Source organism: Erpetoichthys calabaricus, chromosome 17, assembly GCF_900747795.2.
Source record: "Erpetoichthys calabaricus chromosome 17, fErpCal1.3, whole genome shotgun sequence".
Taxonomy (NCBI): Eukaryota; Metazoa; Chordata; class Cladistia; order Polypteriformes; family Polypteridae; genus Erpetoichthys; species Erpetoichthys calabaricus.
This window is the reverse complement of record NC_041410.2, coordinates 2,574,840-2,591,379: the sequence shown is the minus strand read 5'-3', so window position 1 is coordinate 2,591,379 and position 16,540 is coordinate 2,574,840. Positions and strand designations below refer to the sequence as shown.

The 16,540-nt window shown below is 39.1% G+C and overlaps 1 protein-coding gene across 1 annotated transcript in view; it reads left to right on the top strand.

Annotated features, from left to right (window-relative positions):
• The first annotated feature begins 115 nt into the window (after window positions 1-115).
• xrcc1 (X-ray repair complementing defective repair in Chinese hamster cells 1) overlaps window positions 116-16,540 on the top strand; it is a 74,560-nt gene continuing 58,135 nt past the window's right edge. Inside the window, exons 1-7 of the mRNA XM_028822842.2 lie at window positions 116-652; window positions 1,118-1,210; window positions 5,218-5,325; window positions 7,126-7,284; window positions 7,396-7,473; window positions 11,445-11,553; window positions 15,312-15,442. Of these exons, the coding sequence (XP_028678675.1) occupies window positions 602-652; window positions 1,118-1,210; window positions 5,218-5,325; window positions 7,126-7,284; window positions 7,396-7,473; window positions 11,445-11,553; window positions 15,312-15,442 (729 nt within the window). The 5' untranslated portion in view covers window positions 116-601. The remainder of the gene's footprint in view (window positions 653-1,117; window positions 1,211-5,217; window positions 5,326-7,125; window positions 7,285-7,395; window positions 7,474-11,444; window positions 11,554-15,311; window positions 15,443-16,540) is intronic.

Genomic DNA, 16,540 nt, shown 5'->3' with positions numbered 1-16,540 from the left:
CAGCACGGTAAAGTGAGAGCGATAAAGTAGGCTTTCAACACGCATGCGCGCGCGGATTGGGCGGGCAACGTGCATGAGAAGAGTATTGAAGCAGACCCGGATGTGAAAACTGATTGGCTCGCTTCTCTGACAACAGACTTGAGCGCCAGACAACGTTATCTGTCCGGTGTCCGAGGAAAGTGCGCGTGTATTTCTTTATCTCTGTTTAAAAAAAAAGGCGATTTTACAAAGTTAATTGATCGTGTATACAGCTTTTGCATTTCGAAGATAAATAACTGTTAAGAAAACAGAAGATTTTAATTTGAATATCTCACTTTATTGCAGGCATTGGTACAAGTCGTCGGTGTTGTTTGCTGGCACTTTAAGTAAACATTCGGCTTCGTCGGATTTCTGGTTGGAAAACTTTGCGGTGTTTCGGTTAATTAGATTTGTATTTGTTTAATTTAAAAAAAAGTAAACAAAAAACTAGAAGGAGATATGATTGTTTTCAAAGATCCTTCGCTGCCAGATTTCTTTTCTTAATATTTTAAACAAGTTTTCATTGTGTTATTTAGACTTTTTGCAATACTGGTTTTACGTTTTAAAATTTTATTAATGAAGAATGCCTGAAATAAAAATCCAGCACGTCGTTTCTTGCAGTAGCGAAGATTTGGTAAGTATTAGTCATTAAGCAACGTGACAGAAAGATCTTTTAAAAGTGAAGTTTTATGTTGTAATTGTATTGGTGTGAATTATTTATGCAGAAGGTAAAGCCGATATTTCACAGTCCGTTTATGAAAAAGTTTGTTTAGAAAAGGCGGAGGCTGATTTTAGTTTTATTCATCCTATTTGACATTAACCCAGAAATGTATATTAATGCGTGTATGAATATGAATGTTTGCATAGGAATTGATGATTGTTCTGTAAAGCAGACATTCCCTAATTATCACTCGGAATGAACAGATTGTATTACTTACACTATTTGTGAATGCTACATTAAAACATCTGTTCAGTCTCATTGCAAAAGAAGAGCTTGCAAGCTTTTCTTTTCAGTTTTTTGAATTTAAAAAATGGTTTTTACAATCTGCCTGTAATCGTCACCATTTTATACTGATGTGCAATTTTTCTCTATTTTTAGACTTACAAAGCAGACAACCTGTTAAAGGCTGACACCTATAGAAAATGGAAGGCTGCAAAACCTGGAGAAAAGCAGATATCGGTCATTTTGCAGGTTTGGTTAACTTTTCATGTTCTGTTTGCTGTGTTGGATAACACTTGTATACACAGATTCCATGAGTATCATCTTTATCCATTTAGATAGATAGATAGATACTTTATTAATCCCAAGGAGAAATTCACATACTCCAGCAGCAGCATACTGATACAAAAAAAAATATTAAAGAGTAGTAAAAATATAGGTAAAAACAGACAATAACTTTGAATAATGTTAACGTTTTACTCCCCCCCGAGTGGAATTGAAGAGTCGCATAGTTTGGGGTAGGAACGATCTCCTCAGTCTGTCAGTGGAGCAGGACAGTGACAGCAGTCTGTCGCTGAAGCTGCTCCTCTGTCTGGAGATGATCCTGTTTAGTGGATGCAGTGGATTCTCCGTAATTGATAGGAGCCTGCTGAGCGCCCGTCGCTCTGCCACGGATGTCAGATTGTCCAGCTCCGTGCCTACAATAGAGCCTGCCTTCCTCACCAGTTTGTCCAGGCGTGAGGCGTCCCTCTTCTTTATGCTGCCTCCCCAGCACACCACCGCGTAGAAGAGGGCGCTCGCCACAACCGTCTGATAGAACATCTGCAGCATCTTATTGCAGATGTTGAAGGATGCCAGCCTTCTAAGGAAGTATAGTCGGCTCTGTCCTCTCTTACACAGAGCATCAGTATTGGCAGTCCAGTGTAATTTATCATCCAGCTGCACTCCCAGGTATTTATAGGTCTGTACCCTCTGCATACAGTCACCTCTGATGATCGCAGGGTCCATGAGGGGCCTGGGCCTCCTAAAATCCACCACCAGCTCCTTGGTTTTGCTGGTGTTCAGGTGTAGGTGGTTTGAGTCACACCATTTAACAAAGTCCTTGATGAGGTTCCTATACTCCTCCTCCTGCCCACTCCTGATGCAGCCCACGATAGCAGTGTTGTTGGCAAACTTTTGCACATGGCAGGGCTCCGAGTTGTATTGGAAGTCCGATGTATATAGGCTGAACAGGAACAGAGAAAGTACAGTCCCCTGCAGCGCTCCTGTGTTGCTGACCACAATGTCAGACCTGCAGTTCCCGGGACGCACATACTGAGGTCTGTTTGTAAGATAGTCCACGATCCATGCCACCAGGTATGAATCTATACTCCCATCTCTGTCAGCTTGTCCCTAAGGAGCAGAGGTTGGATGGTGTTGAAGGCGCTAGAGAAGTCCAGAAACAGAATTCTTACAGCACCACTGCCTCTGTCCAAGTGGGAGAGGGATCAGTGTAGCATATAGATGATGGCATCCTCCGCTCCCACCTTCTCCTGGTATGCGAACTGCAGAGGGTCGAGGGTGTGGCGTACCTGTGGCCTCAGGTGGTGAAGCAGCAGCCACTCCATGATCTTCATTACATGTGACGTCAGAGCGACAGGCCGGAAGTCGTTCAGCTCAGTCAGCTTTAGTCATAGTATGCATAATCTGCAGGCATTCAGAAGTAACTACAAACTTGTGGAGCTTAAAAATAATGAAGTAAATATAAATTCATTCCATTCATCTTTCTGTCCCACTTCTCCAGGGCAGGGTCCATAGGCAGCTGGAGCTTATCTCAGCAATCATGGGGTGCAGGGCAGGTAAAAATACACACCTACCTACCCACCCAAAGGCCAATTTATCAACACCAGTTCACCCAACCTGCACATTGTTGCACTGTGGAAGGAAACTGGAGGACCCAGGAGAAATATACATAAACACAAGGAGAATATACAAACTTCACGTGGCAAACATCTGCACATGAACTGCAGTCTCTTTACTGTAAGGCAGCAGCACCATCAGTGTGGCCCCCTGTCTTTGGCATAAGGCAGTTCCAATCCTGGAACACTTAAAAACACACATTCTTATTTATACTGGGCCAGTATCGCCTCTGCTGATGAGAACCACAATGACAGCGAACTTAAATAGCATTTTCGGGCATCTTCAGTCGTGATGATAGGATTGACGTCAGGCATGTCCTGGGCTTGTCTCACACTCTACCCAGTGCATTGCTGAATTTGGGTCCCTAAATAAAAATGAGGCAAGACATTTTAGTCTAGCAGATTATTCAAAACCCTGTTGTTCATAATATCTGCCCTATTGCAGAGTTCAAGGTACCCAAGACCACTAGGGGGGCCGTGTGTTGTAGCCTCACAAGAGTGTTGCAGAAAACAACCAGTCTGGCACATTCCAGTACACATCTACCTTTAGGTTGTGTTGAAAGAATCTCTGATGCTGCTAGGGGGCAATTCTATGCGTATGACAACAACAACATTTATTTCTAGAGTACGTTTTCATACAAAAGATGTAGCTCAAAGTGCTTTACAAGATGAAGAAAGAAAAAAATAAAATTAGGCAGTACTAATTAACAAAGAAGAAAGTAAGGTCTGATGGCCTGGGAGGACAGAAAAAACAACAACTCCAAAGGGCTGGAGGAAAAAACAAAATCGGCAGGAGTTCTGAGGCCACAAGACCATCCAGCCCCCGCTAGGCATTCTACCTAACATCAATGATCTCAATCAGTCCTCATGGTTTTCAAGCTTCATGTAGAAGAATAAGACAATGATAGTCATGTGGAACTCTGGCCTTCAATGTAGAGACTGATGATGTCAGTCGGGTTCTTTAAATGCTTACGGCATGGTGCCCAGAATGTGGTTAGGATACAGTATACAAGGGCCTTGCTTCCTTTGCCCTGTAAAACTTAGAGTTAGAAGGCCACTGGCATCAAGAGCTTAGCTGTGCAGAGGGAGGAAGAAGAATTAAAAGTGATCAGAGGAAACATGTGACAGAGTCTTGGGGGGGGGGTTACTGCTCTTTAATTATGCTCTGGGAGGAGAGTTGTTTATTATTTTGTGTCTTTTGTTATACTTTGCTGTTCCCCTGTATTACTTATTTAGGTTTTATTATTAAAGATTTTTTTCTGTTTTATTTTTATTATTTATCTTTTTTGACTCCTGTGTTTGTATTAGATGTTTGTGAACAGCTCCAAACTAGCCTCACACAGTCCACACATATGTGACTGCTGATGGTGTGTTTTTGTAATTCCAGACACCTTGCTGAAAAACCTGTAACCTGTACACTGCAGTGTGTATATGGAGCATTTTCTGTGTAAAGATGGAGTCATTGTAGATTTGTGTAGGGAGGTTTGCATCAAACAGTATAAATCATAGAGTGACGTTAACCTCTGCTGAATGACATTCAGTCTGTAGCTCCCTAACTGTTAGTGCACGTTGCCTTTTAAGCAGCAGCAAACTCTTCTGAATTGGTTTGTACATCCTATAATTTATATATACTACTGTATTTTGTATGCTTCCTAAAAGATAAGGAATATTATTGTTTTAATAGTCTAGCCCAGGGTTGGGCAATGTTGGTCCTGGAGGGCCGCAGTAGCTGCAGGTTTTCGTTCCAATCCAATTGCTTCACTAGAAACCAATCCTTGCCAATCTCAGCACTGTCCATAATGCAGAAACTGTCAATGTTCATTGAAATGTGTCAGCCAATAAGCCCTGCGTTGTGGTAGCCTATGATAACACAATGGGCAGCTTTGATTGTGCGGATCTTGCACTGACATTCTACCCTCTCATGCTCAAGCAGCAGAAAAAATATAAGAAAAGTGCAAAAAGAAACTCTCTTTTGCTGTCCTGATTGTGACATGTGGCTGTGTGTTGGCGACTGTTTTAAAGCATATGACAAGTCACGTGTACTAAGTCTGCATCAGTACAGTAGTGGACACCAGACATATCCTTTCCCACTGTATTTATGTTCCTGATTTGGTATTTATATGCTTCTGTTACATGTAATATATGTATATATACATATTATATATAAATGTAATAATTCTGTTTTTTTTCCAGGGGTAAACATAATGCTAAGGATGCTATGGGGGTTTGGTTGTGAATTAGCTTATTTAGATCTGTCTAGCTTTAATTTATTGAAAATTTTACATTTGCTTGTGTGGTTACTTTTGTTGTGCTGACTGTTGTATCAATTGCTTTTTATGTCTTGTACTTCTTCTTCTACAGTTTGAGAAGTCTGAACAAATCCACAGTATTGACATTGGGAATGAGGGTTCTGCCTTTGTGGAGGTGCTTGTAGGGAATTCAACATGTGTGAAAGATCAGGACTATGAGGTATGTGAGTGATGCAATGAATAACTCTTTATTTAGAATTCATCTTCATAATTTTGAAGTTCAGATTTGTGAGTAGAATTTGGTAGTGGAATCCAATTTTAGTACTTGTGCCTACAAGGTATTTGTATTTGATACATGGATATTGTGTGTTAGGCTGTTAATATTACAGACTAGAAATGGACATGTTTTCTGAAAGATATTTATAAATAATAAATAATAGTTGATTAGGTTTTCTTGCCTATATGGGATACTCTAAAGATGTCTAGTCTCCCAGATTGACCAAAGTGGTTGTGGAAAAGACATCTTATATCATACATAATCAATGCAGCTGAAGGGATAGCTTAACCTATCAAAATAAATGAGCAAACACCCCAAAACAACATACTGACCCTTGCTAACAGATTTATATTGTCATTGTTATCACATGCACAGAGTCCAGTGAAATTCTTCTGTGCATTTGTTAATCAACATGCAACACATCACCACTGTCCAGTGTCATGACTAGAGAGTAGAATTAACTGATCTCAAAGCTTCTGTTTTCCTCATAAGAAACATCTCAGAACACAGTTTATAACATTATTTACCATAAGGAGAGTTTCAGTAGAATTTAAAAAATAATTATACAATAACTGTTATAAACTGAATAACTTGTCAGAGAGTGGGCAGAAGTAAGAATTTCACTGTGATCCTTACACAGGACAATAATGACCCTATAACCTATTTAGCTGCTGGCTTAAAGCAAAGAATTTGAAATAATTAAGATTTCAGAATCTTAGCAAGCAAACTAACTGAAAACATTGGTAATAATAAAAAGTATAAAGCAGCAAGTAATTCTAAACAGAGAGCGTTCAGCACTGTTTTTTGGGTTGTCCTCCTCCCATTACAGCCCCTCTCCCCTATAAACCATATATCCTTTATTTTGATTTGGACTGATGGTAACATACATGCAGATTTTTGTGAGTATCTGTTCAGCAATTTTTGTGTGCTTGGCAAACAGACAACAGCTTATGATTTTATTTATATAGTTGTGTAAGAAAGCTTTTCCAGAAACACACATGCAAAATTTTCTGAGAATTTGTTCAGCCATTTGTGTGTGATTGTGTTTTGTGTTGCTTGTGTGGGAAAGTAAACCTCTCTGTCTGTTCAAATGGGATCGAGCTTTTGAAGTGTAGACGAGGCCTTTGACAAGTGAGTGACAGGTGGAGGCAGATCTTCAATTTAAAAGCTCAATTCCGTTTGAATACCCTCTGTGTTTATGCACTTCTCAGATTTTTTTTTTATTTAACAATATTTTAGCAAAAAGCACATGCACTTTGGACATTGTGCACGTCTGACTGTATAACTGACGTTGCAGATTATTTAATTTTTTTTCAAGGATGCTTTAATATTGTTTGCTATTGCTCAGTATTAGCTACCCACCAGCCTCCATTGAACTCCATTGTATCATAATGATCTCTTTGAAAATGTGAGATAAAAAATGTGATCACTTGAAACAGAATGGAGAAAGTAACAGATAAAAGGAAATACAATTTTTGGGTAGATTATATACCTTTAACATCTTGTAAGGCTGATGAAGGTAATTGTTGTTTGAATAACAAATATTGTTTATTATACTCTAACAAATAATTGACTTAGGCCAAATGGTTTTGCTTCTGCAATAAAATGATAAACAATGACATTCTTTAATCTTCCCAACTATGTAAACTGTATTCTTATCGATTTAAGTGTGGAATGTTGTATATATTAATATTTTTTCATAGTCGGTTTTGATTAGAGAGGTGCTCTTGTTCCTTCCCCTAGGTTATACTGGTGACCTCTTCTTTCATGTCCCCAAATGAGAGTCGAAATGGAACCAACTTGAATCGTGTGCGAATGTTTGGACCAGACAAGTTAGTGAAGACAAATGTGGACAAGAAGTGGGACCGTGTCAAGATTGTCTGCACACAGCCTTATAACAAGGTACTCTACTGAATGCAGCACTGGCTATGTAGTACTGCTTCAAAATTCCTTAGATTATGTTGCTGGTTGTTGTTGTTGGTTTTTTTAAATGATGTTTTATTTGTTTTGTAGAGTACCACATATGGAATTTCTTTTATAAAATTTCATTCACCTCCTGATCCAAACGAAGTTTTGAAATCCTCTCCACCAGTAAGTACAATCATACCCAAGGTATACAATGAAAATACAATGAAAGTGTAAAATACCGATCTGTTAAAGACAAAGTAAAATTACAAATGTCAAAAATTCTGTACAGGATCAGGCATAACTGATCCTGCATAGTCCCAGTAACTATAGCAGGTATATTTAATTTGTTTTCTCTTAATCAGTGCTTTCTTCATGCCTGTAAAACGGCCTTCTCACTCCTGAGTTCCAAAGTATACAGTAGTGAAATTATATGGTGTTAATCTCACAGGACCTGGTGCATGCAGTTGTGCGTTCTGTCAGGGCTTCCATGAGGATCCTCTTAGGTCATAATTTTCTTACCACTGACAAGTTGCACTGAGGTTTAATAGCCACAACCCCTGGCTCCTTATTCTGTCTGTGCATCTTCTGTATTTTTCAAGCTGAAGTTATTTCTTCACAAACATGGTATATATGCATTTGTCATACAAAATTCGGTAATGAAGTTAAGCATTTTCTATAAATTTAAAAATATCTTTAGTTCACTCTGGTGCTTTTCAGTGGAGGCTCTGGGGCACAGGACACCATCAGAAAACAAAAGCTTACAGATGAAACGCAATAGTTTCGATATATGTAAACATGCCTTCTGTGTTTCCAGACCATGTTTGTAACAATAAAAAGGATCTGGAAACAATTGTTTTATTGCATATTTCTTGTACTGTTTTTTTTTTTTTTTTTTGTGGTAAAAAATTGCTTGTGCGATTTCCCACATAATTACGGAAGTAAATCAAAATAAATCCAGCCACATGGAACAAACAGTTAACTGTGATTTGGTCATTCAGGGAGGTGAAAAGTTGTTGTGCAGGAAGACTAAGTGCTGAGCTGTCCCTCTCAGGTGGCTTCTTTTAAAAAGGCTGAATGTCATAAAACTATCTTACAATGTGTGTGTAATCACAAGACGCGTATCAATACTCAGACTGTCTTTGATTTGAAAAATGGAAACATTGGGTAAGTTGTTAAGCTTTTCCCCCATGTCCTGTATGGTTCCAGTTCAGGCCAAATTTTTTACATTTATTTATTTGGCCGACTCCTTTATCCAAAGCAACTTGCAACATTTATGATACAATTGCTTAAATTTCTTTTGTTTGTCCAATTAGAGCACAGGCAGGTAAAGTGATTTGCTCAGGGTCACATGGTGTCAGTGGCAGGATTTGAACCCACAACCTCAGGGTTTGAAGTCCAAAACTTTAACCACTGTGCCACACTACCTTCCTGGAAAAATTGCTAAAACAAAATGGATAAAAGCATCAGCCAAACAATAAGTAATCATAACTCATTGTCATTCATTTATTACTACAGTACAGGGGTACAAAGAAGATAGGGCCTGTACCAGTTACATCAAGCACATTTCAGGAGGCTGAAGTGGACAGAATGCCAGTCCATCATTGGGCATACTCTCACATACAGAAACAATTTAAAGCTGATTAAAAGAGGAACAACATAAGAACGAGAGAAAGTACCATTTGTTGGGGTTTAAACCAAGGACTGTAGAGATCTGTCATCCTATTATCCCAAAACTGGTTTCAGATTAATTCAAACTTGAAATAAAAACACAGTTGTTCAAGTTAACCAAATAGGCTTGTGAGCTGCAGTATAAAGAAGTCTATACTAGCTGGTAAAGTGTTGACCAGTAGGTGGTGTACTAATGCAATTTTTCAAGTAAAATGGTTACTGTTTCGTCTTATTTTACTTGCAGTATGTTTATGTTTGGCATATCCCTTAGCCATAATGATTTACAGAAGAAGTTTATGTTTTTAGTAGGCCATATGATTTCGATTAAAAGTTATGTATGTAAGTAAAAAAAAAAAAATAATAAAAGAAATGGAAGTATAGTTTTATTGCTGTCTTTTATGGTTTCAGGAATAAAAAAAATTATTTTAATAGGAATGGTTATTATTACAGATATTAAAATGTAGAATTTGGAAACATTAAAATCACTGTCAAAAATGGCTCATTCACTTGACTTTCAACTGCTTTTCGTTATGAGAGTTGTACTGGCAACCTAGATACCCCAAACTCCAGGGACAGTTTCTACTACCGAAAGGTAAACCTATAGGTGACCGCATGATATCACAGAAATACAATCCTAATGGCACCTTGAGGTCCTATCCCTAGTTTTTACCCACTGGACTGTGCAAAATTCAGCACCCATTGAATGGCATCTGAGAGCATTCCCCAGGTATCCCAGATACCTCAGCTGGTTCTTTCATTCAGCGCACTAGCAGCTCTATTCTAAGATCTTTCCAGATTGCTAGGCTCATTTTCATATGAGAAAGAGCAAGTTTAGCAACTCTGCATAAAACCCCCATTCCCGAAGAAGACCTTGAGATGCTTATACCTCTCCATCTGAGGTAGTTGGCAGAGTGCAAATACTGTTTGTTTCATGAGGGTGATTTTTACACAGTACTTGGGTAAAAGCCAAAGCAAATCGAGATCCCCTCGGTAAGCGTCACTGAACATGAGGAGGCTGATGACCTGCATTGAAGTTGAGACAGTTTCTACTATGTCATTTAGCAAGTCAGTATACACCTTTAACGTTGTGTGTAAACAGGCTCTGTCCAGTTGTCCAGGCAAGTGCGTCAGTTTTGGACGTAAGCTGTGCATGCTCCCTGGGAATGGGTTCTTTTTGGAACTGCAGCTCATATTTTGAACCTGTACATATCCGTACCCAGTAACTGCAGCCAAGATATTAAGAAAAGAGAAATATCCTACAAAAATGTTTATATATGTATATAATATAAAGTGTTATATAACTTATAAGATAATATAAGAGCATATAATATAATATATACTTGCATACTGCTGAAGAGAACCTAAGGAACAATTAAGTTGTGTTAAGGTTTTTCAGTGAGGTCTTTAATGATTTCATTTCCATTTTTGGAGGTGTTTCTCATGATACATAGTTGACATCACATCTGTGTTAACTGACAGTCTTTTACACCCACACTTTCTATTGACCAAGACTATGTGTGATCAGCACCAGCTTAGTACATTCAGTGAGGAATCTGCAGGCTCTACTGACCAGTGCTATGTATGGATTAGCCTCTCTTAGCCCATCCTGCCTTAGTCTGTCACATTGGAGCAGTGCACCTCTTCCAGTCACTAAACCGGTGTTAGTCTGTAACTCACTCTGACAAAAATTAACTCACTCTGACAAAAATCAAACTGGTTAGTCATAGGAGTGACCATGTTTGTGTGAGAGGTGAAAATCAATGAATGTATAATGCAGTGATGTGGACTAAGGAATTGCAGGTGTTTTGGACCTCACAGACACAAGAGACAGAGACAGTGGCTGAACTCACCCATTCTTGTTAACCCTTCATACAACACCTGTTCCATCAGGCAGCATGCTATTGGCTAACAGAAAAAAAGGACAACCATGGTTGTGCTGAAAAGTCATCACATGGTCTTTAAATTTGATGTGCCCAGCCATTTTCAGTCATGTAAACTGACAGAGTCCAGCAACGAGATGAGCAACTGCAGTCAGCAAATCTGAGGTACTCTATGACGTGTAATATGACATTGGCTTTATGGGATGAGTTAGATAACAGGGTTGAACAAAACTAGTACTGCTAAATCTGAGCACAACAGCAATTCTAGTGATGAACACACATTAATCATTTTGCTTTTATTTCATACATTTGGCGAGTATAGATGTAAAATTCCCTTTGTGATAGTTATTTGTCAAATTTTATAGTTGTCTGTGGTGTTTGTGTAATTGTCAGTGGTTTTTAATAACATTAGCTATTTGTGCTACCTTCATTTGCAGCAAAAAGCACCTTATAATGTGAAATGGAGGCCAAAACCTCTTGATTTGTTAGTGTGACACGACTATACAAGTGTAATATTGTGTGTGTGTGTGTGTGTATGTGTTCTTTCAATTTTCTCTTTTATTTTAAGAATTTTCATAACTTAAATTGTTCGTATTCATTTCGCAGAAGCTTACAAAGTTGGGGCAGTTTATAGTGAAAGAGGAAGAGCAGGGTACCCCCCCTTTAAAGCCTGGAAGTATTTTTTTCAACAAGAAGCCCCAATCCTCTCCAACATGTAAGTTTATGCTTCTAGATAATTCAAGCAAAATTATTATTTCTAGATAAAGAAGTATTTCTCTGGTTATTAGTTACATTGCACTACTTTTCAAAGGCCACATTTTATTGTAAGGTCTTACTAAAGTACATTGCTTTGAGTCATAATTTTTAGCTTTTTATTCTTTTAAAATTAAAGCCTAGAACTCATCAAAGAAAATTGGAAATTGTGTTTTGTCAAATGCCATTGATTGTTCACATCGTTGTCACACTGATTTTTAAGTCTCAGTGTTCATTTTGTAGCCTTGCTTTACATTTGATGTTGGTTACATTTTTCTAACTGCTTTGGTAAAGGAGTACTCCATCAAAACAATCCTGTTTTTTACATCTTAATTACTCCATGTAGTTTGAAGTGATGGCTGAGAAAAATTAGAATCTCATGTTTTCATGCAGAAGGGAGATAACAAGGTTTCTGATATACCCAAGGTCGATGTCTAGTGTTGCCAACAATAGCATACAGTAGAATAACATCCATAAAAAACTCTCATTACTTGCTTTGCTTAATCCACTTGTACAGTCATCTAGTTTTCTACTCACAACATCCCAAACACATGTATTTTGACCAAAATATTGTTAAAGAAACGTCCTTTGGAAAATGCTCTAGTGAACAAAAATGGAACCTGCCCGGGCACAAACCACCATTGGAATTGTAAATCCATCTCCCATTGTTACATTTATATTTGCAGCGGAGAGCAACAATGGGAGTGCCTCGGGATTATTTAGTGTCAGGCCGTTAAACTGCACAACTGAATTGGCCTTCTGCATATTGAAGTATCTGAGATATGCACAAGTACATCAATTTTTCGTAACTGTCAGTGTATGTTTTTTAGTTGATATCATATAAAGAGCTGTGTTAGCCAATGAATAAGCTGTTACTGGGCCCGGAGACCCTGACCAATGAATGGGGCTGGGTGGATGCTTGGGTACATCTAAGTGAATTCTATTTTCATTCACAAACATGTTTTCCAGAAGTGCTTTATTTAACGATATTTAGTAAGAAATGCATGTGTTTTGGACTCTATGAGCATATGACTAGATGACTTGACAAGTGGATTATGTGACACAAGTAACGCAAGACTTTGTTTTTCTGTGGATTTTTTTTTGGTATTATTTGTTGTTGTCTAGTATCAGTCCCTGTACACCCCTAAAATATTAGAACATTTGTTGTCTTTGCTCTGCATGTAAACATTAGATTGAACGTTTTCTCTGTCATCACTACAAACTACATGGGTTAATTAACATCAAAAAAAGCTTTATTTGGCTGGACTGTTTCTTTAAGACCCCTGCAGCTGAAAACCTGATTACTTCATTGATACCATTCTATCTTTTTTAAACCTGGTAGTTTTTAGAAATTTATTTTGACTCTTAACAACAAAACAGATGAGGAGCTAAACGATTTATTATTTGAAATTTGTGAAATAAATCTTAATGACATTTGGACTTCTTCTAATCAGCAAAACCATTGTAAGTTAATGTGAAAGAATTAATATACCTTTTGGTAGAACAAAGAAAATATTTCCATATCAGCAGTAACTCTTAATACAAATTATTTATTTAAAAGTGAAGTGATTATAAAGCACGTTCTAAAACCATGCTTCTTAAACTTATTTTCTCACAGCCATATTTTCCAGGCCTTCAGTGACCTCTTAGGCACAGCCATGAGCAGTGTTACTGTCTGCAGAGAGAGTGTTGACCTCGTCGAGAGGTTTACTTACCTTGGCAGTGACATTCATGGCTCTGGTGACTCTTCCTTTGAAGTCAGTAGACTGATTGGGAGAGCATGGGGATTCATGAGGTCGCTGGAAAAGGGTGTTTGTTTCTCCTGATTGTCTCTACAAAAGAACGAAGGTCTAAGTCTTTAGAGTCCTGGTGCTTCTTGTTTTGCTATATGGCTGCAATTCTTGTTGGAGAATCCTTGGGTACTGCTGGTTTTACTTTGTGTTGTTCATGGAGTCCTTAATGAGGCATATTACCTGCATTGTGAGGGAGCGTCAGTTACGACACTACGGGCCATGTGGCACGATTACCCGAGGGTGATCTGGCTTGCAGGATCCTCACTGTTGAGGACCTGAGTGGCTGGATCAGGCCAAGGGGACTTCCATGTGACACCTGGCTGAGGCAGATAGACGGTTATTTCCGGAGGGTGGAACTGGACTACTTGTATGGCTTGGAGTAGGGATGCACCGATACCACTTTTTTGGAAAACGAGTACGAGTACTTGCATTTCAGTACTCGCCGATCCGAGTACTTAATAAAAACATGATTTAAATTTACAGGTAACAGCTTTAGTCATATAATTTAACAAAAAAAAAAACAAGAAACTCTCGTCTGTCCACTGGGAGGTTAGGCTAATTAGCGACACGGGGCTAACACTGCTTGTCCAAATATCCGTGGTGAAACTAAACGCAGAGGAGGCTTGCAGTAGGCTGTGGATATGTTTTTTCACGGAGTCGTGTAGTTTAGGCAGCTCCGTGTCTGTCATGTAGCGGCGGCTTGGGATATCATATCTGGGCTCCAGAACATGGAGGAGACGCAGGAATCCCACATTTTCTACCTCCGAGAGTGGCTGGTCACTCAATGCAATGTACTCGATAATTGCCTGTGTTATTTTCACAGCACGTGGATTGTCTCTGGACATTTTCTCTCGTCTTGCAAGAGTTTGCTGCAGCGTGGGTTGTGTTGGTTTAGAAGCGTGGGTAAACTCTTTGTACTCGTTGTCGTGTTGGGATTTTAGGTGCTTGATTAAATTACTTGTGTTAAATGCGCTACCTTTTGAGCCTCCTCTGGACAATTTCGCTGAGCACAATTTGCAGTCCGCCTTTGTTTTGTCGTCTTCATTCACTTTGAAATAGTTCCACACAGCTGACATGTCTCGCCTCACCTTGCCTTCTCCCCGCTTTGAGCTGTAGCCGGGGCCTGGGGGCGGGCACTCGGCGCCTGTGATTAACCCCTTACACGCCGCTCAAACATAGACATTTCTCAGACCGTGGTATTGGTCCCCGGTATCGGGGGACTTTTAACGACTACGAGTACTTTAGAAAATGTGGTATCGAGGCCGATACCAGATACCTGTTTCGGTATCGGTGCATCCCTAGCTTGGAGGTTGTCAACTGGGATCCCGAGCTATTTCATTGTGTGGTGGCTGCGACAACGTGCCCTACCAGTGCATGCTCACCAACCTGACCTGACATATTTTGCCTTCTTTGTGTCTTGCCTTGGAGAATAATTAGAGCCGGTCATAATGGTCACAGCAGAGCAATGTCGTTTGCTTAAATTAATTTTGTAGTATATTTGTGGCAACCCATCGCAAGTCTTAACATAAAACCGTACGTGACCTTTCCCATCGAGTATGATTGTGAATCTCGACTCTGTGTGACCCAGATTCAGACATCATGCAACCACAAAATGGGTTACGATCCATAGTTTAAGAACGTATGTTCTAAAACATTGTTATTGTGAGATACTGATAACCTAAGTGAAAAGAGAGATGAGGAGAAGACTTCAGTTAAGAACTGTTCATGCCTTGTAAGGGTTGTGAATCTAGCAGTGAAGCTGCAAGCCGCATGTTAAGGACCTTCAGATCGCAACATGTTATGGACATGTTAGGTGGATAAGATTTTCAGACCCGTGTTTGTCTTTAAGTTATTTTAAACATTTACAATACTTCTATGTTTATTTAATGAAAGACTAATTCTTCAAAATGTCTTGGTTTGCTTCTAGCTATAAATCAGAATGATAAACCCACTCCAAGCTATGCAGCTGCTTCTCTTCAGTCAATAGGCTTGCGGTCAAACAGCTCTTCACCAGTAGCTGCTGAGAAGCCAGCAAGCCTTGCAGCTACAGCACCAAAGGTCAGATTATTAAATTTTACTGATTTAGTGTCATCCCGTTTAGCCATTTGTGTTTTACTGAAACTTGGACAAATCAATTTTTGATACCTATAAATCTCTAATAATGTTGATAGCTTATAAACATGATTTTATTCTTTTCTGATTATTATTTTCAACGGGTGGCATGGAGGTGCAGTGGTAGTACTGCTGCCTCGCAGTAAGGAGACTGGGGTCCACATCTTGGGTATCCCCCATGTGGTAATTTGCATGTTCTCACCATGTCCTCATTGGTTTCCTCCCACAGTCCAAACATATGCAGGTTAGGTGAATGCTGTTGCTATAAACTGGCCTCTTTGTGTGTGTGTGTGTGTGTGTGTGTGTGTGTGTGTGTGTGTGTGTGTGTGTGTGTGTGTGTTTATTTGAGATCAGGACTGGTGCCCTGTTCAGATGTTGCTTCTGCCTTACACTCAGTTATTGCTGGGATAGGCTGCAGCTTCTCACTGACCCTGTCCTGACTTAGAAGGTTAGGAAGATAGATGGATTATTTTTTTTCCAATGTAATCTCAACCTAATCTTTCATCCTAATCTTTACAATTCCTTAGCTCCTCAGGTATCCCTCTTAAGGAAGCTCTCCTGGTTGAAATGAATTATTAGACATGAAGAATTGTGAGCTGAATTTTGCTGTCTTGTAACCATGGCTAGGAATTTTCTGAATTCAGAATTTTATATTGGTCCTGTTTGATTGAGAGTCTGTTGTGATGAGCTGCTCCTTATCCACAGTTTTTAATCTGCCTTGCATCCATTGTTTCTGTTTCAGCTGGTTAAAAATTAGTCTAAAAAATTAATGGTGTGGTGCTGATCATTTGGAGCCTTTACAGCCTTTTGTTTTAGTAGAGTGAACCCATGATTGTTTTTTTTTTCATATTGATAACTGTCATATCATATCATTTTGTCCCATTTTTTTTCTACATTATACACAGTGCCCAGATTTAAATTTTCTTCTTAGCAGTATTTGGAATAGAATACCACCTATCACACTTAAAGCCTTGCTGCTGAATGGACACTCAAGCTCGTTCTTATATTGTCCTTATCACAAAAAGGACATTCTGTACCCACAAC